The sequence below is a fragment of the Pimephales promelas genome, chromosome 6 (genome assembly GCF_988280905.1).
Source record: "Pimephales promelas chromosome 6, fPimPro1.hap1.1, whole genome shotgun sequence".
In the NCBI taxonomy this organism is placed as follows: domain Eukaryota; kingdom Metazoa; phylum Chordata; class Actinopteri; order Cypriniformes; family Leuciscidae; genus Pimephales; species Pimephales promelas.
The window spans coordinates 31,920,334-31,945,776 of record NC_142774.1 but is presented as its reverse complement, the minus strand read 5'-3'; the positions used below and the strand labels follow the sequence as shown (position 1 = coordinate 31,945,776).

The following is a 25,443-nucleotide window of genomic DNA, read 5'->3' as shown; positions in this document are numbered from 1 at the left end:
CTATTCCCTCAATAGCTCTTAGTCTAACAGAAAGTGATGATGAGATAGGAGATAAATATTTCTGGCACAGGCCTTATAACTATCAATGGCATACCATGGTAGTCCAAGGTAATTCATTACCATAGTTACTTCCTTCAAATATAAATCGAATGTATTTTTGCACAGCTTTATCATCAACGAGGTAGAAAGCGCTTATCTGATCATTTAGAAAAGTAGCACACCTCTCCTCAACAAATTGCGCAGTTTGAGGTATCCTTCATACACTCTAAAAAATGCTGGGTTGTTTTAACCCAATTTTGGGTCAAATATGGACAAACCCGAAATGTTGGGTTAAAAATGTAATGTAAAAATTTAACCCAACAGCTGGGTTAGTCCATATTTGACCCAAAGTTGGGTTAAAACAACCCAGCATTTTTTAGAGTGTAGCTATAGCTCAAATATGCGAGTTACAGTATGCATATTTGTACAGTTGTTTTCGTAGGGTAAAAATTTCAACAAACCTATAGTCGTAAGTAGCAAAATATTAACTCTTTTCCTCCATTCCAAGATTTTCCTTCATAAATGACAACGCATTGTCAATTTATGCCTGCAATTCAGCTTTTTATTTGAAATGTGTTTTGATGAAACTTGTCCTCATTCAAGTGTTAAAAAATAGAAAAGTAAAATAAAAAATAAAATGATGGCTGGGAAATAGTTAATAGTGATGATTTATAGCCAAAATAGTTAGTTGTGGAATGGATGGTTGGTGTAAAAAGCAGGCCGATGATTATGCTTAGGATCGAGTTTGAGCCAAAGCTCTAGTTTGCTCTTTGTTTGCCATTGACTAGCTTTTACAATGCTGAGGAATTGTGAGAAGTTGTTGCCATTGCTATGTTAGTTCTTTATAGCATGCAGGTGGCTCCAAGAACACTTCAAAACCAATACATTCTTCTCTCTTGACTTGAATTTCACATCGCAACAACTTGGGAAATGAGTTTTGTAAGAATGTGCAACCTTGGCTTTCTTAGATCTCACTTTTGCTCACTATTGACTTGCAATTTAAATTCTTCACTTGAACAAATAACAGAATCTTTACTAAATTCCCTCTCATGGCCTTTATTGGCTTTAATTTGGTTGTTCTCAACTGGTAGGCTGCTCCTGTTTTGGGTTGTGTTAGTAAAAACATAAAATGCCACTCATTGTATAAGCACAATATAGAAAATATTACAATATTACATTTCCTATATTTGTTGTATTTCTGTCAAATATTTGGTGCAAATTCAGTTCATGGTAACATTAATACATTTACATGTTTTTTTATCTTTATGGTTCATTTGTAATTCCATATAATTGTTTAATTATATTCTAAATTATTAACATGACAGGCTGTTATTTTCATATAGCAATGTGTTAAACATTTTATATTGAACAAGCTTCATGATATGCAGTTTATGCTAAATATTATTAAAATGTCCATGTTTTTTGGCACTGGGTCACCACTTGATGATCTTAAATTAACCCATTTTTTAGCTGTTTTTTCAGTATTTTAAAAATTTGGTAATTCATTCTTAAAATCAAACTTTTATTTTACATCTTCTTTTGACCTCAAAATCCCCTGATGTCATTGCAAGGTCAAAATTCACAACGCATCACAGCCCCATCGAACTTTGTGATCCCAATACTTCAAAGCAAATAAATCCATACGGGTAACCATGACTGATCGCTTTCGGCATATCACCCAAATGCCTACTCCTGGAGGAGCCCCATTGGGCATAGACTGTCAGTAAGACAGATGTGTTTAACAATCTTTCTCTTTTGTGAGTGACTAGTACACTAATGTATAGAGGACATTTGACATTGTCTGAGACTTGCTCACTCAGCATTACAGTTATTGGGCTGAACAGGTTCTGCTCATAGGGATGTAGCACAAGAGTATGTCAGATTGGTGTGTATGCCCTTGGGTGACTGTTATTGATAGATGCCTTGTCCAAAGAAATTAAATATTAATGATTTCAAATTGGAAATGCATGCATGTGTGTTTTCAGCTGATGAATTTCTTGTTACCTACACAAAGCCGTCCCCACCCACCAGAAGCACCTACTTATTTCCAACAGCGTGCCTTGTACTTTTGTATCTTTCCATTAGACCGGCTCTGTGTGTAGTACAAGATATACATATTCTCTTGTTCAGCTCATCCTCAGGCTTTGATTTATGTGTGTGTTTAAATTGAGATCTTTAAAAGCACTATGTGTGTGTCATTACGGTTTGTTTTAAGATCTGCAGCTCTCCAGGGCACCAGGAATTTCCCTTAGACACTAATGTATTTCCTTCTCCCTCCCTACAATCCTCTCTCTCTCTCTCTCTCTCTCTCTCTCGCTCTCTCTTCCACTGAATGTGTGTACTGGCATGGCAGTTTGGCAGGGTGCTGTCTTCTTGTATCTGTTTGCGGTGTGATTTGTTTGTGTCTGTGTGCCCAAGTGCGTGTACATGTGTATAAGATTCTCGCAACATGCCGAGGCCACGCTGAGGAATGTTATGAGTTCGACTCAATAACACACAGTCTCACACACTGAAAGATGACATCACTGCTCCTCTGAGACGAAAATGTGTGATTTTTCTCCATTGTTTGAATGGTTGATCTTAGTTCATTTACGGTAGTTCGACCTGCGGCAAACATTCTGGTAACCATTGCCCACTTGGACAGGAAAACACCACTTGATTGACTTGGAAAGTAGTCAAACACAGTTTTTGTTTTTATGTTCGTAACAAGGTTAGTTGATAAGTGGAGGAGGAGGCCGGAACCAAAGAACATTTTACAAAACTGTAATATCAAAATAAACAAACACAAAATTAAAGTAAAGCGGCAGCCTCTCATGGATGACTGCAGCATTAAAACATAATAAAAACACAACATAAATGTCCCTGCCTGGTCTTCTCTCATCCTTCACTGTCGTCACTCCTCCTTTTATCCTCCAAAAACTCCACTGTGAGATACAAGGCCGATATGGTGTGCAGGTGATGCTTATTAACAATCTTTCTGTTCTCACTGCTCTCGGACTAGCCCTGCTTGCCACAGTGTGCTTTTAGGGGCAGGGTTGTCTGAAAGAGTTGGTACCACAATTAAACCAGCACAAAAAAAGTTTAACTGCAGTCGGTATGCTGAAATGCATTGAACATGAATGGATCGTTGAAACAGATTTTCTAGTCCCATGGTGTCATAAAAATCACAATTTAAAGCCTTAAATCTGGGAAGAGACCTTGACAAAAATCAGTAATTACCTTGACAGACAGACTGATCTCATGAAGTAACGTGTGTATGACACGCCAATTCGTATTTCCATTTTTGGCGTGCTATCAAGACGCATAATCGCCTTTCAGCGTGTTTATGAACTTAACGTTATATAAATATATGACTTACCTCAACCCCGTCCCTAAACCTAACTGTCACTGGGGTTAATGGCATATATGACTGTTCCCTTACCATCCTAGGTAAAAAAAAAAGATATGACTTACCTCAACCCCATCCCTAAACTTAACCGTCACTGGGGTTAATGGCATTTATGATTGGAGATTTGACTGCGTGTACAGACACGCGGAATGACGCGGACGTTAATGGCGTAGACATATACGCATACACGCGGATACACGCGGATAGCTCAAAATGCATAGAGATAACACCCCACCTGACTCGAAAGTGGCGTATATGTTTACGTAAAAGTCATGATGTCATGTTGTGACAGAGGTGATGGAGTTTGATCATGGATCGAGGTATGGTGACTGGTCTAACGAAACGCTTCCTTGAAGAGTGCGACAAAGCTGTCAAGAGAGCGATTGAGTAGGAGGGAATATTGTTGGAGAAATCCACTGCAATCCTCTACCGCTCCAGAGAAGGTCGAGCCATGGGACTGAATGATTTGACTACCGCCAAAGGTGTGGCAGGTAAGTATTCTGGTGATTGGGACCGAGAAGGTGGAGCTGAAGAACCTGTTGCTGATGGTGTGTTGGTTGAATCTGTGACAGTGTGCTCGAGTGTGAGCACGCGCAATAAGTTGCTGGCTGCAGTTCACTTCACAAATAACAATGGTTTCTGAATTCTAGGCCCTTTAAAGGGTTAGTTCACCCAAAAATGAAAATTAAGTCATTAATTACTCACCCCCATGCTGTACAGTGGCTCAACTATAAGTTTATCAATCGACGAAAATACTTTTTGTGCGAAAAAACAAACAAAAATAACGACTTTATTCGACTATTCCTTTTCTTCCTTGTTGGCCTGAAACGAGACTTCAATACGATTTCCACGACGCATGCGCGAGAATTGCGATCTCCCTTAACTACTTCAGTTCAGTTCTCGCGCATGCGTCGTGGAAATCGTATGGAAGTCTCGTTTCAGGCCAACTAGGAAGAAAAGGAATAGTCGAATAAAGTCGTTATTTTTGTTTGTTTTTTCCCACAAAAAGTATTCTCGTCGCTTGATAAACTTATAGTTGAGCCACTGTAGTCACATGGAATATTTAAACATTTTCTTCATTGACTTTCTGGGCCTTAGGAGCCTATGTGGTAGTTATACAGCTCTCAAATTTAATCAAAAATATCTTCATTTGTGTTCCGAAGACGAAAGAAGGTCTTACGGGGGTTGGTACAGCATGGGGGTGAGTAATTAATGACTTAATTTTCATATTTGGGTGAACTAACCCTTTAAGTAAGCATCTTGGAGTGATCTTTGATGACCAGCTGACCTTCTCAGACCACATTAGCTCAATCATGCAGGTTTGCTATGCACAACATCAGGAAGATCAGGCCTTTCCTAACTGAGCAGGCGACACAGCTTCTTGTCCAGGCCCTGGTTATTTCTAGGCTTGATTACTGCAATGCTCTTCTGGCTGGACTTCCATGCAACTAAACCTCTACAAATGATCCAGAATGCTGCTGCTCATCTTGTCTTCAAAGAGCCCAAATGGGCCCACGTCACTCACGTTCATCTCCCTGCACTGGCTGCCACTCGCTGCTCGCATCAAGTTCAAGGCGCTTGCAGATCGACCACTGGCTCAGCTCCCTCTTAATTTCACTCACTCCTACGAGTCTACATCCCTATCAGAAGCCTACGATCGATCAATGACCGACGCCTCGTGGTACCATCACAAAGAGCCACAAAATCACTCTCCAGAACATTTTCATTCACGGTTCCATGCTGGTGGGATGATCTGCCCATCATCATACGGAATGCAAAATCCCTGCAGCACTCAAAAGACAACTGAAAACTTATCTCTTCCATGAGCACTTACCATAAAAAAACATGTTCTTTAAATCCTTACTTTCCTGGTTTATGCTACTCTGAGTAATATTTGAACTTTGTATTTTGAGCACTTCTTGCGTTGTTATTGCCTCTTCACGATGACTTGTCTGATATAGTCCTCAGATGTAAGTCGCTTTGGATAAAAGCGTCTGCTAAATGACTAAATGTAAATGTAAGCATTAAATGACTGTAAAGTTAGTATCTGAATGTAAAAATAGATCATAAGAATGAACAATTTAATATCCATCCACATTTGAAGAAAAAAAAATATCATTTTTGAAAAATGTAGACTTTGAAAATTAAGTGATTGTTTCTTTCTCAGTTGTTCACCCAAAAATGACAATTCTGTCATAGTTTACTCACCCTTATTTCATTCTAAACCCATACTTTAGGTCATCTTTAGAATACAAATGACACACCGAATCAATGATCTCTCACAAGCAAGCAGGTTTGAGCTTCCATTTACCATATTTGATGTGCTTTATGTATTTTAGTTGATATGTGCATAAAACGCTCAATTAATTCTGTTCATCATACTGCAAAAAAAGAGATAAACAAAAGTCAAAAGTAATTAAAAATATGCACACTTACTCCTCAAAGTAATGTAAAGCCAGTCAGTCAAAATTAAAACTGATGAGTTCGCCATTTTTGTGTGCGTAATGCATCAGATGGTCAGTGAACTTAATGTGGGTGTGCCGTGTAAAGCTGAGACTTCTGCGTACTTCACTTCAAAAACTGTCTGTGCATCTCTGTGGTCTCTCAATATCGCAGTCCTTTTTTCTCATCTCTATTTTGATCTTTCTTTTCTTAACCCCATCTTTTGGTCTTTGTCTCCCTAGAGTTCTGTATCTCTCTCTCACCCGCATCCTGTCACCTCTTCACTGCTTGTCTGTCTCGGCGGCCGCATCTCTCTTTGATATCCGAGACCAAGCGAGTCTCCTCCACAAACAAAGGCCTTCTTTGTGTGTTTGTATGTATGTATTCGCAGCTCCGTCCTTCTGTCTGTTTGTCTGCTAGTGCGGTCCAAACCCATGCTGTGACGTAGAGGTCCAGAATTGCAGTGTAATCTCTAAACTGCATGGGAGAGCTGCTACCGAATGAGATTGGGATCTGGAAGCACGCAGTCTGAGCGTAGAGGAGTGTGAAGGAGGTCAGACCACACCACTGTGTCTGTGGGGTTGTGTGTGGTAGGCTATGATATAAAAAAGAAAAATCTGTTTGTTTTGTAAGTCTCCGACTAATTGGCATATTAAGATTCAGAACATTTGATACAGGTAATGACATCAAACTCATGGTAAAGAATGTAATTTAGCACTAATAGAGGATGTTTTGGGTTGCAGCTCTATAGCAAAACCTATGTGTGTGTGTGTGTGTGTGTGCCAGCCATAGCAAACTTTTCTGTAAAGTTTCTTTTACAAACTATTTATTACTCTCACGATGAACAAAACAACCTTTTAGCCTTAGTTTTAGCCTCATTTTGTTTGAAACTAGTCTACATCACTACAATGTGTTATTCAATTTTGATTAAAGTATTAAAAAAATAACTTTCTGACCCCAAGCTCTTGAATGGTAGAATTTAAATATAATATATTCAGCAAGAACACATTGGTCGAAAGTAACTCTAATGTAAATCTAATTAAGATTGTCCTGCAGTTGATTCCTCAATGAAACAAACTGAATGTTAAGAATGAAAGACCTACATTTGAGCAATTTAAATGTCCATTAGACTCAGAACTACAAAATAGTCGATAGGTGTTCAACCTCCCCAGTGTGTGAATGATGCAGAGTAAGAGGAGGAAAAACACATTGCTTTGATTGTCTTGTTTGATCTGATGCAGTTTCACAAGGTCTCTCTTTCTCTCACACACACACACACAGACACACTTGCTCTTCCCTGAGGCTAAAGGTTGTGCAGGGTGGAGGTGGAGTAGTCGTCCTCAGCTGTTTTCTTCCTCCCAGATATGTTTGTTTTCACACAGCAGGGCTCGGTATGAAAGACCTGTACTTGTCAGAGCAAATATAACATTTATCCAGTCTGCCCTTGCTATCACACACACACAGACACACATGCCATGACACAAGCACACTCTCGTGCTTTGTTTTTTCCTTGTAGTTTGAGTCCAAGGATGTACAGCGTGATCTAAAGTCTGAGTGTGCATTGCAAATCTGAGATTCGAAATCTAATTTAGGTCTATAAATGAACAGAACATTTCAGACTATTTAAAGGTCAAAAATCTGAGTCAATTGCTGTGTAGAATCGGTGTATCGATGGTTCAATATTCTTGCTTCTGTTGAAGCCCAAGATGATCAAACCAAAAAACTAATTCTGGAATTCCTATTGATCTTTCAGTGAAACTTAAAGGTCTGACTGAACATTATTGCTGTGATTATTGTGTTTCTAGCCTGTTATATGTTTGGCAACAATTCTTTCAACCCTAAATGATGGAGTGTGTAGCTTTTCATTCAACGCATTCTCACCCCAAGGCGTCACCTTTGACCATGCTTCAATATTTGACGTTTTAGGCGCCCTTTAGCGTCACTTACATGACGCGATCCTACGGCGTCATCTAACTGACGCTAAAGGAAAGCGTCTGTTAGAGGACGCGGTTAGGTTTAGGTGTGGGGTGGGGGTAGGGTACACGCGATCCTAGGGCGTCATCTAACTGACGCTAAAGGGCGTCTAAAGCGTCAGATATTGAAGCATGTCCAAATCCTTCCCAAGGCGTCAGTTAAGTGACGCCTTGGGGGTGAGAATGGGCTGTTTCATTTATTAAACAACCATGTAGGAAGACACATCATGGCCTTATTCCAGGATGACAAAGCCAAGATTCATCAGGCTCAAACTGTGTAAGAATCAGTGTTGGGTGTAACTAATTATTAAGTAATTAGTTACTGTAATTTAATTACTTTTCCCTTGAAAATGCAAAGTAAGGGATTACTCTTCATTTATCTGTAATTTAATTACAGTTACTTCTGATGTAATTGAGGTAAATACTGTGTATAGATCAATCCGATCTCACAGCGATTCGTAAGCATTTTATGAGGTGTCTAAATTGTACGACCGCACTCGTACAAATTCGTATGAATGAAAAAATATGTATGTTTAAATGTCATGAGATCAGACATAAAACAATAGTGGGTTTAATGTCAAAATGTATTGCCTGATGTTAAAAAGTATGTTTTTATAATGTAACCTTCTCCACCTTGGTCATTTTAAGGATAATTCATGCAATTTTATAGTATTTATTTGAAAGAAAACAGATTCATGTCTATCCTTGTATTATTCAGCTGGTTGAGATTGATATGGGATTTTGAAAGTAATTAGTAATTAAAAGTAATTAAATACTTTTTAGAGAGAGTAATTAGTACAGTAATCTAATTACACTGTTGAAGAGGTAATTAGTAACTGGTAATTAATTACTTTTTTAGAGTAACTTACCCAACACTGGTAAGAAAGGCCTGGGAGGGAGCATGAATAATCATTTTCACACATGCATTTGCACCTTAAATTCATTGACAGTCTTTGGGATGTGCTGGAGGAGACTTTACAGAGTGATTGACTCTTGAATTCACAAGATCTTGACCAAAAATGCATGCACCTCCATCAAGAGGTGCATACATTTTTGGTCAATTTGCATGTAATGCAGAACTGTGTATTAGTATTATTATGTGACCAATGTATTTAAATATGTATGTGTATTTTACATTTGCTAATATGAATTGAATATCATGTAGCATGTTCAGTCTCCACTATATTTACGCGAAACTGCGTTCATTGACACTACGTAATCACAAAAGTTTCTTCTGTTCTGCAGTGTGTCATCTTTTGTGTGCGTGCTTGGGAGAACTATGGAGTGTGGAAGAATCCTGCATGTTGAAAAACCAACAAAGTGCCACGTGTGAGAGACATTTTCTCCACCTGGCTCTTTGCAATGCCTTTGGAATGAGATGACAACATCAATGGCCACTGCATAGCTGTCAGGACAAGAGAATGGAAAGTGTGGCGCTCACTCAGGTTTGTGCAAGATACACACTGATGAGCTAATGGGGGTGTATGTCAGACAGAGTGTTTGTGATTCAGGATTTGTTTGCACAATTTTCTATCAATCATTCCCATCATTGGTTGGGTTCGAGATATGTGACATGCAGAAACACAAGTGTGCACTCGCACACACTACACACACGCGCAATCAGTGATATCTTTGTTGCTTATCACAAGATCTAATTGTGAGTGATCCTTGGTTTTCCCAAGCAGGGAATTTCCTCTCCTTGCTGCGGCTTCTTTGTGTGTGTGTGATTGTGTAGAAGTGGCTGCACGCCGCACCACCAGGCGCTTTTGAAGTGCACACACACACACACAAAACGCATAAAAATCTGAACCAGATAATGTTTGCTCTTCGACAGGTTACAGCAACACCTTACGGTACATGTTGTTTCCCCCTGCACTCGCTGACACACACACTTTTCTAAAGAAGTGATGACACACTATGGCAGGAGAGGAGGAAAAGACGAGATAGAGCCATTCTTTTTCATTATTCCTTCCCAGAATGAGTTGTTTTTTTCACTGTAACAGCATTTACAGGCTGTCCATTCAAAAAGTATATTTTGTCCAGATTTTGCCCTATAGCCAATCCCGGTATTGTTAGATATTAAAGGTTCTGTAATTACCAGGACCAGATGTGCGCCACAATTATTGTTGTGTCTTATAAAGTGAGAAAGAAAGCCATGGACAGGCAGAGTTGTGTCAGTTCTCTTTCTACAGGCTTGCTGAGACTCGCCCTCCACCCCTTCTCCTCATCTTGCTCGCTCACACACTCTCTGATTGTCTGATTGATCTTGACTCTGTCCGCATGAGCTTTCAGTGCTGACTTTGGGGCTGTCCACACAGGTCAGGTTCCTCAAAAACAGCTAGATGCTGTGCAGCAGTGTAGAACAGAATGCAGGTGTCTCCATATGTTTTTAATGTTATTTTTAAGTTGTCATTGTGCATGTTTAACAACACTGGGCAAAAATTTAAGGTTTCTGCTAAAACATGAATTAGCACAACAAGAAAGAAATGTTTCGTGAGCATCAAATCAGCATTTAAAGGATTAGTTCACTTTTGAAAAAACTTTTGCTGATAATTTACTCACCCCCATGTCATCCAAGATGTCCATGTCTTTCTTTCCTCAGTCGAAAAGAAATTTAGGTTTTTAATGAAAACATTCCAGGATTTTTCTCCATATAATGGACTTCAATGGGAACCGGATGGTTCAAGGTCCAAAAGATATTGTTAATAACAGTTTCAGATGCAGCTTCAAATGTCTTTAAACGACACCAGACGATGAATAAGGGTCTTATCATGCGAAACGATCGGTTATTTCAAAACTTATTCCAAAAATGTAACTTTTCTAAGGACAAATGCTAGCCTTGCTATATTCTCTGAGGCGCGTTTGTAACGTCACGTAATACGTAATTACGTTCAAAAGGTCACGGGCGACGTAGCCGGAAGGACAGAATCAAAATCGTCCGACATCGTTGTTTTTCCTTTTAATTCCTTTTTTTGTAAACGGTGTTTGAGCTAGTTTGCACGTTCAACCTATGCGTGCAACTTGTAAACACTGACTCTGTACTTTCAGTTACGTCACCCGTGACCTTTTGAACGTAATTACGTGATACGTGACGTTGCAAACGCGCCTCATAGAATAGAGCAAGGCTAGCATTTGTCCTTAGAAAAGTTACATTTTTGGAATAAGTTTTGAAATAACCGATCGTTTCGCATGACAAGACCCTTATTCATCGTCTGATATCGTTTAAAGACATTTGAAGCTGCATCTGAAACAGTTATTAACTGTCTTTTGGACCTTGAACCATCCGGTTCCCATTGAAGTCCATTATATGGAGAAAAATCCTGGAATGTTTTCATCAAAAACCTAAATTTCTTTTCGACTGAGGAAAGAAAGACATGGACATCTTGGATGACATGGGGGTGAGTAAGTTATCAGCAAAAGTTTTTTCAAAAGTGAACTAATCCTTTAAGAATGATTTTGGAAGGATCATGTGATACTGAAGGCTATAATGATGCAAAACATTTCAGCTTTGTCATCACATTAAATAGAAAATGGCTATTTTAAATTGTAATAAAATTATACAATATTACTGTTTTAACAGTATTTTGGATCAAATAAATTAGGGCTGAACGATTTTGGAAAATAATCTAATTGCGATTTTTTTAACCAATATTGCGATTGCGATTTAATATGCGATTTAAAAAAAAAAGTTATTTACCTTCTGCATTAGTCGACAAAAGACAAGCAATAAATCATTGTACAGTATGGATGGGAATCTTTAGATAGCTCATGATCCGATCTACTTTTTTTCTTATTAATTAATCTTAATAACTCTTAAAATATGTATTTAATTACTTGTGTAAAAACACATACTTTAAAAAAATAAATATAAAAAACATTTAATTAAACCAATTACATGTTAAGAATTTTAAATAGGCTATATAAAATAATATAGCTTCAAAATATCAAAGCTAGTAAATAAAGAGAAACAAAAAAAAGATACGATAAGCTGCATTCACACTAATGCATATATCTCTTTTGAAATTGTAAATGTGGTTTGTCCTTTTGGTTTAAGATATAACTGACCGTGTTTACATCAATTTCGCGTCATAAAAGCATTTTGACATGCAAGTACATTTACCAATGAGTCGCTCACGGCCGCATGCAAGAGCGCTCTTCACAAAGCACGCGTTAGTATTTTAAAATGAAAGCAGCCTTCTCAGTGATTTTCATGGTTTTAATATAAGCCAACTGCATTCCAAAATACATAAATAATGCCTCTGTGAAGCATTTGTAAAGAAAATACCCGCGGGAGAGAACGCGCACTCCAAGTGGAACGTTATAACATCAAGCAAAGCGGCAAAACATGTTCAATGAAGCCCGCGAATGTCCTTGTAATTCGGTTCAATCCCGAACTTTATGAAATAACGTTACTATGTTTTGGAAGGTTCGAGCGGTGTCGTGTGTGAGTGAGGAAGAGAGAGAGCGAGAAAATAGAAGCAAGCAGATTCAGAACCCGGTTCGTTTCTAAAGCACGCGCAGCGTCATCACGCATCTGTGTTTAAAAACTATAAGCTCAGACTCGATTCTGAAATTCTCTGAATCGATCCAGGATTGTTGAGAATAAATAACACAATAAACTGTTCTTTTCTGGACGCCAGACCGCGTAGCGTGGCAAGTTATGCTTTATCTTGCAGACTGCTTTTCTCTTGCGTGTCACGTGACCAGTGTAATCGCAGCTCTTGCGATTACAAAATCGCGTTTCATCATATCGCGATTTTATCGCAAATGCAATTAATCGTTCAGCCCTAAAATAAATGCACCCTTGGTGAAAATAAGAGATAAAGTCTTATACGGACCCCACACTTTTCAACTGTGGTGTGTAAAAACATATTATTGAACATTTGCATTGGGGTTTTGGAGGGATCTACAAAGCCTTTTTCAAAGATAAACCACTTTTAATTTGACACACCATCTTAAAGGTGCACTATATAGTGTTCATTTTTCAGCCAAATACAGAAATGCGCTGCAAGTACCCACAATGCACATATGATCAGGATGCATGATCAAATAAACAAAAAAACTCACCTTTCAGGTCATTGACAATACCACACTGTAAAAAAATATTGTTGGTTTTACTTAAAAAAGTAAGGAACCTGGTTGCCTTAAAATTTTAAGTTGATTGAATTGGAAAAAGTGAGTTAATACAATGAAGGGGATTAATTCAATCAGAAACTCAAAATAATAAGTTATCTCAACTAAATAAATTATTTAAGTTGATTTGACGAAATAAAAAAATGTTATGATAACAAATCTTGAAAATATTTTTTTTTACAGTGTACTAATTCGTTAATCAGAGTTTCTTGATAGTTACTAGTAGTAACACTGTAAAAAAATATTGTTGGTTTAACTTGAATTGAAATGAAAAAATTGAGTTGATACAAATGAAGGAGATTGATCTAATCATCAGAAACTCAAAATATGATGTTACCTGAACCACATAAATTAAGTTGTTTTGACAAAAGAAAAAAATGTGATTACAAATCATGAACATATTTTTTTACAGTGCACCGAAGAGTAGACATTGAACAACAAGCATGTCCTAGCCAGGTTCTTCATTTGTTTTGTTTTTTAACCACTAGAGGGACAAAAGTTACATAGTGTACCTTTAAAAAAAGAACATGGCGCTTATTGTGCAAGACAGCTTAAAAAACAGCAATGTGACATTTGATTTTCTGAAACTGTTGAGTATAGACAACGAGAGTCCTTTCCAGGGTAAAAAAAAATCAGTGGAGACCAAAGCAAAAGTCTCCATTTGCTCTCCATTTAATCTCATTTGGGTCTAGAAGAAACCCTTGAGATGTTAAAACAATCCCCATTTGTTATTTCTCTTTCCAGTGGGTAAGTGCATGTTTATGTGTGTGTAGAGGCTGAGCATTGATCCGATAATTGAAAGGAGAGAGAAGACGAGATTCTCATTTAGTTAAAATCGTTACACGGAATCAAAGCAAGATCACATAGCAGTTTGTCTGCATATTTGAGACTGTCACAACCACACAACGAAATGGACATTAAAAGGGATATTTAGATGATATGCACAAAACGCAGAAGCACACTGTTAAAGGGAAACCATACTCGGACATATGTTTTAAAACATTTATAATATGCGTAGACTTACTTAATTGAACCCCAAGGGGAAACATGCTCAACTCATGCAATGTTATGAACAAACATATCCAGAGACACACTGCAGCAGCTCTGAAATCTGTGCAGCAGTGAAAGTGTACTGTCTGCAATCAATATATCCTTACAAGTCATCACTCAGTAGTGTGTTTGTGTGTGTGTGAGAGAGAGAGTGTGAGTGGGAGAAAGACGGAGAGAGAGAGATGAGTTCAATATTCTTCAGTCCCCCTCCACTCTAACTAATTACTTTCACCATGTGTGTGTGTGTGTGTGTGTGTGTGTGTGTCCGTGTCCCAGGTGCCTCAGGACACTTCTTATGATTATTCTGCTTTGTGAGAGCTTCAATATTTCAGGTTGTTTACTGTGAACAGGTGGACAACAGAATATAAAAAACAAGAACATGCTGTCCTCATGTACTCATCCTCAAGTCTTTCCCAAATTAAATGACTTCCATTCCTCTGTGAAACACAAAAGAAGAAGTTTAGCAAAATGTTGATGCTGTTCTTTTCCAATGGTGTCTAGTGAGGATGAGTTCTTAAAGGGATACTCCACCGTTTTTTTTTGTTTGTTTTTTTCAATTAAACTATTGTGGGATTTATTATTGTGGGATTTATTAAACTATGTTATTCCCTTAACTAAAACAAGTTGATGCATACCTCTCTCGTCAGTTGCTCTGACACTTTAATCGCACTTAACCCTGTTAATTTGATGTGGGCCAAACAGAGAAGCAACCAAACACCTCCACGTTTTCCCTATTTAAATACAGTTACACGAGTATAGTGTAACTCGACCAAGAATGGTGACACAAAATAAAACGTTGCACGCTTGAAAAGCTTGTAAAAGCGGATAAATTGTATGGCGGAATACCACAGCAATTGATTGGGAGCACTTTGACTCATATTAGCGCATATTTATCTATGGTCATCTAACATTGTATTTCATTTCAGCTTTATTTTGAATAAAAATTATTTAATGTTCTTTTTAATTAAAACTTTTGCTGATCTTTTTTTACACACATGTTATATCTATATTAGTGATTTGACTGCTTCTTATTTTTGCAGATTAATTCAGACAATGGCGTAACAAGTAGATTTTGAGTTAATGATAAGTAATTTTCTAAACAAAAATAATCGTATTTTAATATTTTTGCCTTGAAGATAAATTTATTCCAAAATATGTATTCGTACAGTCATGAACATTTCATGTATCCAAAAAAGTTTTAGTTTAAAAATAAATAAATAAATACATTTAAAAAAAAACAGGTCTTCTGAAACATACAATAACGTTTTGTGTCAGACTGAACTCTTCCACTTTTTCAACATATTTGCTGGTGCAAAACTGGTGCAGTGCCGTGCTATATTTAAATATGTACATTTTCTTTATTTGTGTTCTATGGAAGAAAAAAAAAGATTTGAAACTATGAAGGTGAATAAATGATGACTGAGTTTTCATTTTTGGATGAATTGTCCATTTAAACAAACATGTAGACGGTAGTAGAATGGTACACTTTACATTCTTCTTGGCACTTCCTTTTTCTCCTCCTCAGCTGAAGCGTTTTATCTCATTAAGAATGGAAGAGTGAACTGTAGGCCAAATCTGCTGCATTGACACACAGCATGTTCTCAATAAGACATGCAAATTAGAGGATCGTCTTTTGGGAGCATGCTGTCAATCAAACTGAACCCCGAGGCAGCACTCAATCTGTCTCTCTCTTTCTCTCTCTCTCTCTCTCTCTCCTCCCTAAGCTTAAAGAGAAGTTCAGGATGGGGAGCACAGACTTAGTCTTCCTCATTCATCATGCTAAAACTGGCACTGTCACAGCAAACTTCCACTAAAAAATTTGAATTTATCTTCACGCTTCTTGAGGTTTTTTTTGTTTTTGTTTGTTTGTTTAGAAAATTGCTAATCATTAATATAGCTGAATCAAAGTATATTAAATATGTACTGCATTTTAAGAAGGGATGTAATCATTAAAACAGAATATCCGAAATCCTTGAAAAAAAAAAAATGTTTATCCCCATAAGGGAAATGGCTTCTTTTTTATGTTCAAATACAAACTCAAATTAAATGTGTGTGAGAGAGAGAGTGTGTGTTTTGTGCATGTGTGTGTGTGTGTGTGTGTGTGTGTGTGTGTGTGTGTGTACACTAGGTGAATTAGTGGTTCAGCTAATTCCATCTTATAAAGGCTCAAACAGTGATTATGTTAACATTGAACATAACTCTTCTTGTAATGAGTGTATCAACCTCAAACATCTACAAACGTGGTGGCAGAAAGAGGAACACACTCATTAGTTTAATTTTTTCACTTTCTCTCTTTAATCTGTACGGTGTCAGAAGACATTATTATTGCTCAGAAGTCTATCTATCTATCTATCTATCTATCTATCTATCTATCTATCTATCTATCTATCTATCTATCTATCTATCTATCTATCTATCTATCTATCTATCTATCTATCTATCATCTATCTATACTCTCACTTTTTAATTATATATTTAAAGTTTTAACTATTTATTTTATTTTTAGTAATTTGAGATGCCTGTTGTTTTTGAACCTGAAGCAAACGGAGGACCAAATTGTGCTTACAAACTGCAAATGTTACAGTAAATCAATCTTGCTTAGCTTTTTTTTCCTGCACTGTAAGTGGCGACATAGAGAAGAGTAATTTAAGTTAAGCAGACCAAGAAATGTTCTATTTAAAAAGAAACGTTCTCTATTCCCATTTCCATTTCAGTTTACAAGTGTAAAACGGACCAAGCAGAACAACAATTCCCTCAAGCATCCAAAATCTGACACTTCTCTAATTCTCATCATCAGTGGCATGTGTGTGTATATATATGTCTGAGTGTGTATGTGTGTCGGGACAGTTACAACACATGTGTTGTTCTAAGACAGGTGTTGAAGTGAGTGATCTTTCACCTGCATGTCTTTGTGGCTCAGGTAAAACTGCACAGGTGTTCATGCGGCAAGTCAAAGTAAAGGTGTACACACACACGCATACACAGATATGTGTCTTCCCCTGTCTCTCTCTCTCTGAGGTGAAAAATAATGAAAATGAGATCTGTCGATCTGGCCACATCAGCCTCACCACATCCTTAGCTGTAGCAATGTTTCTGCTTTGGGGAAAACCCATGTGTGTGTGTTGTGTGCAGGGCAGGCTGACTGACTCTCAGTTAGGAGAACCCCTGGCTCATCATCACAGAGATTTGGAGATCACACAACTTACAGAGCTTGCTGATATGCCTACGCACACAAATAGACGTATCATCCCATCCTCCAACCCCCCGAAACGGGGAAAAGACGCACAGTTCAGACACTCCTTCCCTACATAATGTCAGTTATGTAAGATGAATAGTTCTTCTGTGAACTTTTACACAGGGCAAAATCTCTCCTGTCTGTCTGCTGCTACTCGACATTTAGAAAACAATGTTATTTGTAACCTGTCATTTTTACCTAAAAGTTATAGTTTTAATTCTGCGATTTATTCACCATCATATCGTTTTTTCAGTGTACTGTAAAAAAAAATCACATTTGATTTACAATTTGATTTGAGATTTGTCATTTGAATCAGATTTTGATATATATCATCCACGTTAACTTATGATTTCATTCTACATGTTATAAAAACATGAAATGAGCATGGGATGGGTTGGACCATTACTATATTGTACTTATAGATCCATAAAGATTGCTACATGCCACATTTAATACTGTTACATTTTAGAGTTAGATTTATTTTACACAGGGTATGGTTAGTAAAATAAGTATCTTATGCTCATATATCAAGGCTGAATTTATTGGATCAAAAATACAGTAAAAACAGCAATATTGTGAAATATTCTTACAATTTACGTAAAATATATGTTTATATTCCTGTGATGGAAAGCTTATCTTTCAGTATCATTAATCCAGTCGATCCTTCAGAAATCATTAGAATATGCTGATTTGTCAAGAAACATTTCTTCTAATTATTCTCAGTTAACAGTTGTGCTGCCTAATACATTTTTATAATATATATATATATATATATATATAAAGCCAATTTTTTTACAGTAAGATATTTTTTTTCTATATGCTGTTTGAGTTACAGTAAAATGAGTCCATTGTCCTATATATCCACTGTTTTGCTTTCAAATATTTCAAATGAAATGAGGGATGTGATGGACATAATTGTATTTTTTTTTATTATTATTAAAGTATTTGACACTTTTTTACACAATTTAGATGTGCAGTAGATGTGTTGCATTTAAATGTGCAAAAAAGTGTTACAATCTCCCCTATTTCTCTGTAATGTGACCGAGAACCCTCATACCAGTGTTATTTTGGAAACGCATGTGTGCCTCTCCCTTTACATTACTTAAAACGGATAATTTCCTTCCTTAAACAGACAGACAGCCAGATTGACAGGCAGCCAGCTCATCGAATGTCATCAAAGCTCATGAATCACAACCATAAGGGGGGGATAGGAAGTGAAAAGCATCAAACAGAAAGCAATAAGAGATGTGAAAAACACAAAGCACTTGTCAGCCAGTAATTGTGTTTTTTCAGACCGCACGTGACTGTGTTTGTCTTGAAATGACCTCATGCTTCCTTAAGAAAACTTCCACCTGCACTGGCTCAGTAAAAGTATATCCCACAATCCTGCGTTCACAACAACTTTTTTTTTTTTAATCCTAGTGCATGGCTTCCAAAAGAGACTTAGCGAAAGAAAAGGCCACTTTGTAGAGGGCAGCCCAAGGTGTCACTTGAGAAGGTTGCTGTAGGGAGGGGGGATTGTTTTTAGGTCATTGTGTTTTAATGTTAGCATTGTACTGCCTTTTTAACAGAGGGTGTCAGGGAACGCAGGGAATTAGTGAAATGGAAAGATCCTGTCGCATTTTTTTTTTTTTTTTTTTGCAAATCGTATTATCGTGACTTACATGCATGTGTACTGTTTAGCATAAACATTTAGGCTTTTAAGCGATTAAAACCTTATTTGATTTCATTTCACCCAACAGGATCGATGAAAATCAGACACATGCTGTCCCTGCTTACGTTTTTCCTAAAAGTCAACCTTTTTTTTTTCCCCCTTTCTCCAAATAGAAATTCAATAACCATTCACCTCTGACAGGTGACCTTATGTTTCTACTGAAAAGACGGACACAACAAAATGCAATCATTTGAACTGTTTTAATTCCCCAGTGAATTCTGGAACATTCTCAGGCTCTTAAGGATCTGGTTTAATGACATGAGAGATACACAAAAAAAAAAAAAAAAAACGAAAATGAACAACTCATAAGAAAATACTTTCTCCAGTAGATCTATCTCTAGAAGTCGTGTCTCTATAGCGGTAGAAAATAAAGCTCTCGTGACCTCCTGTTACATCTTGCATATATTCTTGTAAAAATATACTTTCAAAATAAATAAATATATAAAATAAATATCTTGAAAAAACATAAATTAAAGGACCTAAAGAAAAAATGTTTGGAGGAGTTTGTCTCCTGCTTGTCCATGCCAGTGTTTGGAAGAGTATGAAATCTCTATGAAAAAACATTTCGCAGAATTCCTTCAGAAGCCTTGTAGAATCTTCAGTAGTAGTAAATGTCCATTATTCTCTGGCTTGAGGTCCACCAGTGATAATTTGCCCTCTTTTAATCCGAAATCCCTACATATAGCAGGTGAATGGATCCAAAGCAGTGTTCTGTTTTCCGGAACTATCCAGAGTCCAGACAATTGGTTCCTGCCACTGGAATCGAGGGCTTTCCATCTCCTGCTATTGCTCCAGAAGAGGTCCTCTTCCCCCCACCCCACCCACCCGCCTGCACTGCTTTCTCCTGAGACAGGTCTGTCTTGGGGGGGGGGATAAAGAGCATGGCATGCAGGTGCTTTTTTGGGTTTGAATTTGAGGTTCAGTGGTTTCAACTGTGACCTAGTATCTCCTTGTAGAGCTCAGGAACGCGCTCTGGATCCACAGGCCGTGGCAAGAAATGCGTGAAGCGCTGGTGCCTCCGAGAGCGGGCTCCATCCCGAGACGTTCCGTCTTTGTTGAGGGCTACGTAATAATGGGATCCTCGTTCGCCGTGCCGATACAGGTTTGAAGAGTAAGTGTTGTACCAGTTCTCCTCAAACTGCTCCCTGAACACACACTCCGCTGTCAGCTTTTCCTAAGAGAAAGAAAGGGGAAAGCAAGGGTTAACCACACTGCATAATAAGTTCCAAACAGAAGGATAAACTGTGTCCAAAGGCTATTTGAAATTGCACCATAAATCTCAGCCTCAATTTAGCACGGGCAGGCTATGAATGAAATGAATTGTTGCATTACTCAACACAGTAGCAGTAAGAGAAAGACACTGTATTTATGCTATACTTACAGATCCGTACAGTTCACCCTTGCTGTTCATTCCCAGATACAATCCGCTATCCACGCCACGGATGCTCACCATCCCCACAGCGAGGCTAATGAATTCCAATATACCTGTGAGAAAAGCACAGCTGTTAGTTCTCAGTTGAGACAGCAGGACAAGCACCTGCAATAGTGGCATCAATCTGCCCTATACTTAATTTGTGACGTATTTCGCGCTTAATCACAGTGTTTTGCTATATTATAATGAACATTATTCAAAAACAGTCAGCATGACCATGAAAATAATAATAACCCCCCTTGTCATAATAATATCATCACATTTTGCATTATAGTTGAGAGATTGACCAACAGTCAGCAATAACCATGATGCATTTTTAAATAACAATGATCAGAATTTTGAACCATTATCAGTCCTGGTCAATTTCTACACTCAAATATGTAATATGCACTGTCTAAAAATACAGTGTTGCATGATTATTGTTATTAGTTATTTATTACAGTGACATGCAATATTTGTAGCATTGAAACAGCAATAAATAACACTTACCAAATCTGCTGTGGTCTTTTCTCGTGCCTTGCACCGAACCGTCCTGTAATATCTCGAGGTGGAAGCCGGTCCTGCAGTAAAGCTGCCGCCGACGGAGGATCCCTTTCAGATGCGTCAGGTCCGGTGAAGTGCTGCGTGACAGGCGCTCGGCGGAGACGATGTGCTCGTTCACCAGAGCACCGGAGTCCCCGGGGGGCGTGAGGACGAAATGAGACCCGTGCGCAAAGCTCTCCAAGCCGTGAGAGAAGCTGCCCACCAGCTCACCGACTGCACCCATCACCGACAGTCGAAGAAAAGTTGCCGTGAGGAGAGCCCCTGTGGTTTCTCTTTCCCTAGTGTTTTGCGCAGTCACTGCTTGCGGCTTTGACAGTCAATGCGTGTTTACATCCGATTCTCTCTCGCTCTCTCTCTCTCTCTAGCTCTCGCTTTAGCACATGCTCTCTCGACCTTCCAGGCTACTCCCCTTTGCTCCGGTCCCCTGTGTATCCAATACTCTCTCTTACGCACTCCAGCACACAAGCTTATGCGGCTTCTCTCCTCCTGTGCTCTCTGGATGTGACTGGCTCTGTACTGAAACACCAGCCTAAATATGGCCCTTATGTAAATGCTCTCTTGACATATGCTAATGGCTCCCTTTATAGATGACTGTTTGAAACATAACTCCTTGATCGTTTGATCCTCTTCTTCTGTCTTCTTTGATGATCGGTTTCATCTGCATCCACGGGTTTAATCCATTGATGGATTATGATAAAAGTGCAGAAAGCAACATTGTGGCAAATCTTTGCGACGCGGAAAAGAAAAGTGCAGCTGGATGGTGAAGAGGGATGCGCACTGTGTACTGATCCGTTCCGTTCCCCGTGGTTTACGCGCACTGACGCGCTCTGGCGAATCTCTAGTGTGAAGCAGGTGGAAGCCAGGGAGGAAAAAGGAAAAGAAAGGGGGCGGTGCTCGAGAGAGAGAACGAGAGCGAGAGGGAGAGAGAGACAAGACTTCAAGGTGTGTAGTTAGGCTATATGTGTGTGCGTTGCGTTAGTAATAGTTGATGCCAAAAAGTCTCTTGTTCTTGATTTGCGACTTGGTTTATGCCATTATACTTGGGTTTAAACTTACGCTTAATCGATAGCGAGGTGTAAATTGATATGACCTATAAAATGTGCGTGTAAAAGAATAAAGAAGGAAAAGTCAAAACAACCTGCACATTTGTGCGCACGCCATCAACTCTGACTGATGTCAACGTGCCTTTGAACAGTTCCAGAATAACATGAGTTGAGATGAAGTATCAAAGATATCAAAGATCAAAGATCCATTACGCACAAAAGACGGGTCATTAACACAAAGGAAACGAACTGTTTGATGGCAAATCGTTGATACTATGAGTGATTGATATAGAAATTTTCCAGCCCAACAGCTAAGAACATGCCTCAAAGTAGATATTACATGAAAGATATGGACCTGGTGTTGCCTTGTTCATTTAAAACAAGATGAGCACGCAATCAACTGCTCTTACATCTTGCTCCTGCATGGGACCCACCAAAGTCAGTTTATAAGTCAATGTATTATATTTTAATTCGTGGTTTATTATACATTATAACATTAAGGTGACAGTAATAACATAGCTTTATAGGCTACTATTATAATCATAGTACTATCTACTATAGCAATATATATGGCTATAGCTATAGGCATATGCACACTATCATTAAAACATTTAAGTTCCAAACCCCTTCTTTGCTATCTCTCAGGAGGATAGATCACGTCCACAGTAGGTGATTTATCAACGCTTCTCTCGAGGGACACGTTCTCCCACGTTGTTCCCCTTAGCTCATTAGTATTTATGATCTCCAAAAATACTTTAAACCAAAATCAATGTGGTCAGCTAGAACAGGATCAATCCACGGCCGCAGTGGATCGATCACTTGCAATAGAGATGTCAGTTATGTGCCAGATTTCGTGGTGACATTGACAGTTTGCTCATGCTGCATGGTAAACCAAAAACACGTCATAGGAGTTTGGCATTTTTCATAAAAGCTCATCTCGAGACCTTTGAGTTTGGCTAGCCTATAGGCTACATATGTCTGCTTGGAATGGGGTTTTCAATGCCACTCCCGCCAAAATATGTTTTAAAATATGTTTTTTTTTAACCGAAACTTTCGCTTTTTGTCCCGTTCCCATCCGCAAAAGCCCGTTGGAATTGGTGGAACCTACCTCAGTCCCGGTCCGGCTACACTCTGCCTCGTTCTGATGCTTCTATTTACTTTTTTTCTTTTTTTTCAATTTCCACACACGACGGTTCAGATAGGTTATCGAGTGACAGACTTCTGCGTGCTGTAGATAATTATATTTTGCGGGAGCCACGAGTCATTAATTTCTCCCGCTTTCCGCTCACCCTCGCGCATCCGCGCTCAGCAATTCAACTTCCCGTTAATCACTCTGCGTCGGGTTCCGATTGCAGACCTCTGCTCGAGTTGTAGACTACAGATGTACAAAGCAGATGTGCGCACATTTGACTTCAATGACTGTACAGTGAAGTGTCAAAACTTTGATTTGCATAAGTAGAATGTGCGAATAGGTCAAATTGTCTGCAAATGAGAAGATTGAAGTCTAAATAAGTTTTTTTTTTTAGATGCTGGTACTGTATGCTACAATGTATGAATTATTCAGTAAACTTCTTAAATAAATTTCTGTTACTGAAGTAGCCTACATTTTGCAATAGGCCTATGTCGAGGTTGTCACACGCAACAAAAACATTGTTTTGTCGCCCTAAAGCCACTAAACTAAAGTTTAAACAAAACACACTCATGTTTATGTTATTTGTTCATATCATGATGTTTATTTGATGTTAATTTTTTATATGTTCATAATAATAGGCTACTAATAAAACTAAAATTACTTGGCTACTTGTTTTGTCTACGAAAAGTGCGGTAGTTGCTATGGTTACCTCTTCATGGGGATGTGTTTAGCTCACTCTTAACTAACATGTAGCTATAACTTTATTTGAAACGTTTCATTTATATGTAAAAAGAACCCAGACCTTTTGTAAGACTTTTTTTTGTGGGGGGTTCAAGCCTTAATTTGAGACGTCCACGTATGCGTTGGCAACCCTTTTATTACATAACATTTTAAGTTTATATTTCATTATGTTTACGACCAGAGCACAAATGTCATTTTGGACTTGCTGCTGCTCTGTTCTAGATGATCCCGGTGAGGGAGCAGCACATGATCTCGCGATGAATGAATGAGAATTCGAGAATCTTGCACAAATTTTGTCATACCAACAATAATGGCCGCTGTGCGCAGACTGGGATTCTTATTTAGGAGTTTGCCGTCATCTCCGCGGAATGCTCTTTTTCGTTCTCCGGTGAAGGATGGCCGATGTATAGGTAGGGGAATAGCAGTTGCTGCGGGTTTTGCTACCGGAGGAGCGGTGTTGTATTATTATTATTCAGATATGTGCGGATTCAGAGGGAGAAAAGCCCCGAAAAACGGAACGGGCTGTCGGGCTCTGCTGCCTTCACTACCCGCTGTAGCCGCAAAGGAGAAGGTATGACTGTTCCCAATGTTCTCAGTGCCACGTAACTGTTTCCTATTCGTGTTTTTTTCCTGGCAAGGGTTTTTAATTGTCATGTCGACGCTATGCTACTGCTTGTGGGACAGGGAATGGGATGTTCGTGCTGTAGAGTTTCGTGAGTTGTTTTGCTTGCACAAACAAACATTCTTAATTCTTCGAGAGTATGACAATGCGCATTTGTGTGATGCTGCAGCAGCAAGGGCGCTTTCCCCAGTCATGGTGCTGAAATGACTGCGCACAAAGTGTCTGTTTCAGATCTCACATCCGAGCGTTACGGTTGGTTAAAATACCTATGAACCTGTGCTGTATCATAGAGGCCTGTCAAACAGCACCCTATCAGAATTGAGCTGTCATATCTAAGCACAGAATTCTTTGGCACGTGCATATAAACATATTTTGGGGATTTTTGTACCTTTGGCAGACGGTCAGATTTGGTTTCCATGGACTGACAGATGTTTTGGTCTGACTGTTTCACTTAGAAACTAAATGTTTTCTTGATTGGGCTGGAAATGTTGCATATCATGTTCTTGTGAGTGTGTTACCACATATACCGGTCAAAAGTTTTAGATCAGTAAGATTTTTTTATGTTTTTAAATGAAGTCTCTTCTGCTCACCAAGAATGCTTTATTTGAAAAAAAAAAAAAAGACAAACAGTAATATTGTGAAATATTATGACAATATAAAATGACTGTTTTCTCTTTTAATATATTCTGAAATGTAATTTGAAAGCTGAATTTTCAACATGTTCAATGTTGAAAACAGTCGTGTACCATTTTTTCCCCAAAAATTCTAGAAAGTTCAAAAGAACAGCATTTATTTAAAATGTAATCTTTTCTAACATTATTACTGTAACTTTTAATCAATTTAACCCATCCTTGATAAATAAAAGTGTTTTCTAATTTCTTTCCCCAAAAAAAATAAAAAAATGTAAAAAAACGTTTTCAACATGGATAATAATCATAAATGTTTCTTGAGCATCA

The 25,443-nt window shown here is 38.3% G+C and overlaps 2 protein-coding genes across 12 annotated transcripts in view; one reads left to right on the top strand and one right to left on the bottom strand.

Moving 5' to 3' along the window:
* Positions 1-19,159: 19,159 nt before the first annotated feature.
* Positions 19,160-21,914, bottom strand: fgf20a (fibroblast growth factor 20a). The gene is made up of 3 exons (XM_039674630.2): positions 20,896-21,914; positions 20,356-20,459; positions 19,160-20,148 (listed from the first exon to the last, which is right to left on the bottom strand). The coding sequence occupies exons 1-3, from the start codon at positions 21,170-21,172 to the stop codon at positions 19,903-19,905; spliced, it is 627 nt and encodes a 208-aa protein (XP_039530564.1). The 5' UTR covers positions 21,173-21,914; the 3' UTR covers positions 19,160-19,902.
* Positions 21,915-24,092: 2,178 nt separating this feature from the next.
* micu3a (mitochondrial calcium uptake 3a) overlaps positions 24,093-25,443 on the top strand; it is a 34,324-nt gene continuing 32,973 nt past the window's right edge. For 3 of the 11 annotated variants that reach the window (XM_039674787.2, XM_089132419.1, XM_089132420.1), the window contains exon 1: positions 24,096-24,436. In XM_039674787.2, the coding sequence (XP_039530721.2) occupies positions 24,131-24,436 (306 nt within the window). In that variant the 5' untranslated portion in view covers positions 24,096-24,130. Of the gene's footprint in view, positions 24,437-25,443 lie in introns of all 11 variants that reach the window. The other 8 variants (XM_039674784.2, XM_039674785.2, XM_039674781.2 and 5 more) reach the window with 7 other exon arrangements.

Coding starts and splice junctions, on each gene's coding strand:
- fgf20a (XM_039674630.2), bottom strand. CDS start 21,172: ATGGGTGCAGTCGGTGAGCTGGTGGGCAGCTTCTCTCACGGCTTGGAG. Junction 20,460..20,895: donor AAAAGACCACAGCAGATTTG/GTAAGTGTTATT, acceptor CTTTTCTCACAG/GTATATTGGAATTCATTAGC. Junction 20,149..20,355: donor AGGGTGAACTGTACGGATCT/GTAAGTATAGCA, acceptor TCTTTCTCTTAG/GAAAAGCTGACAGCGGAGTG.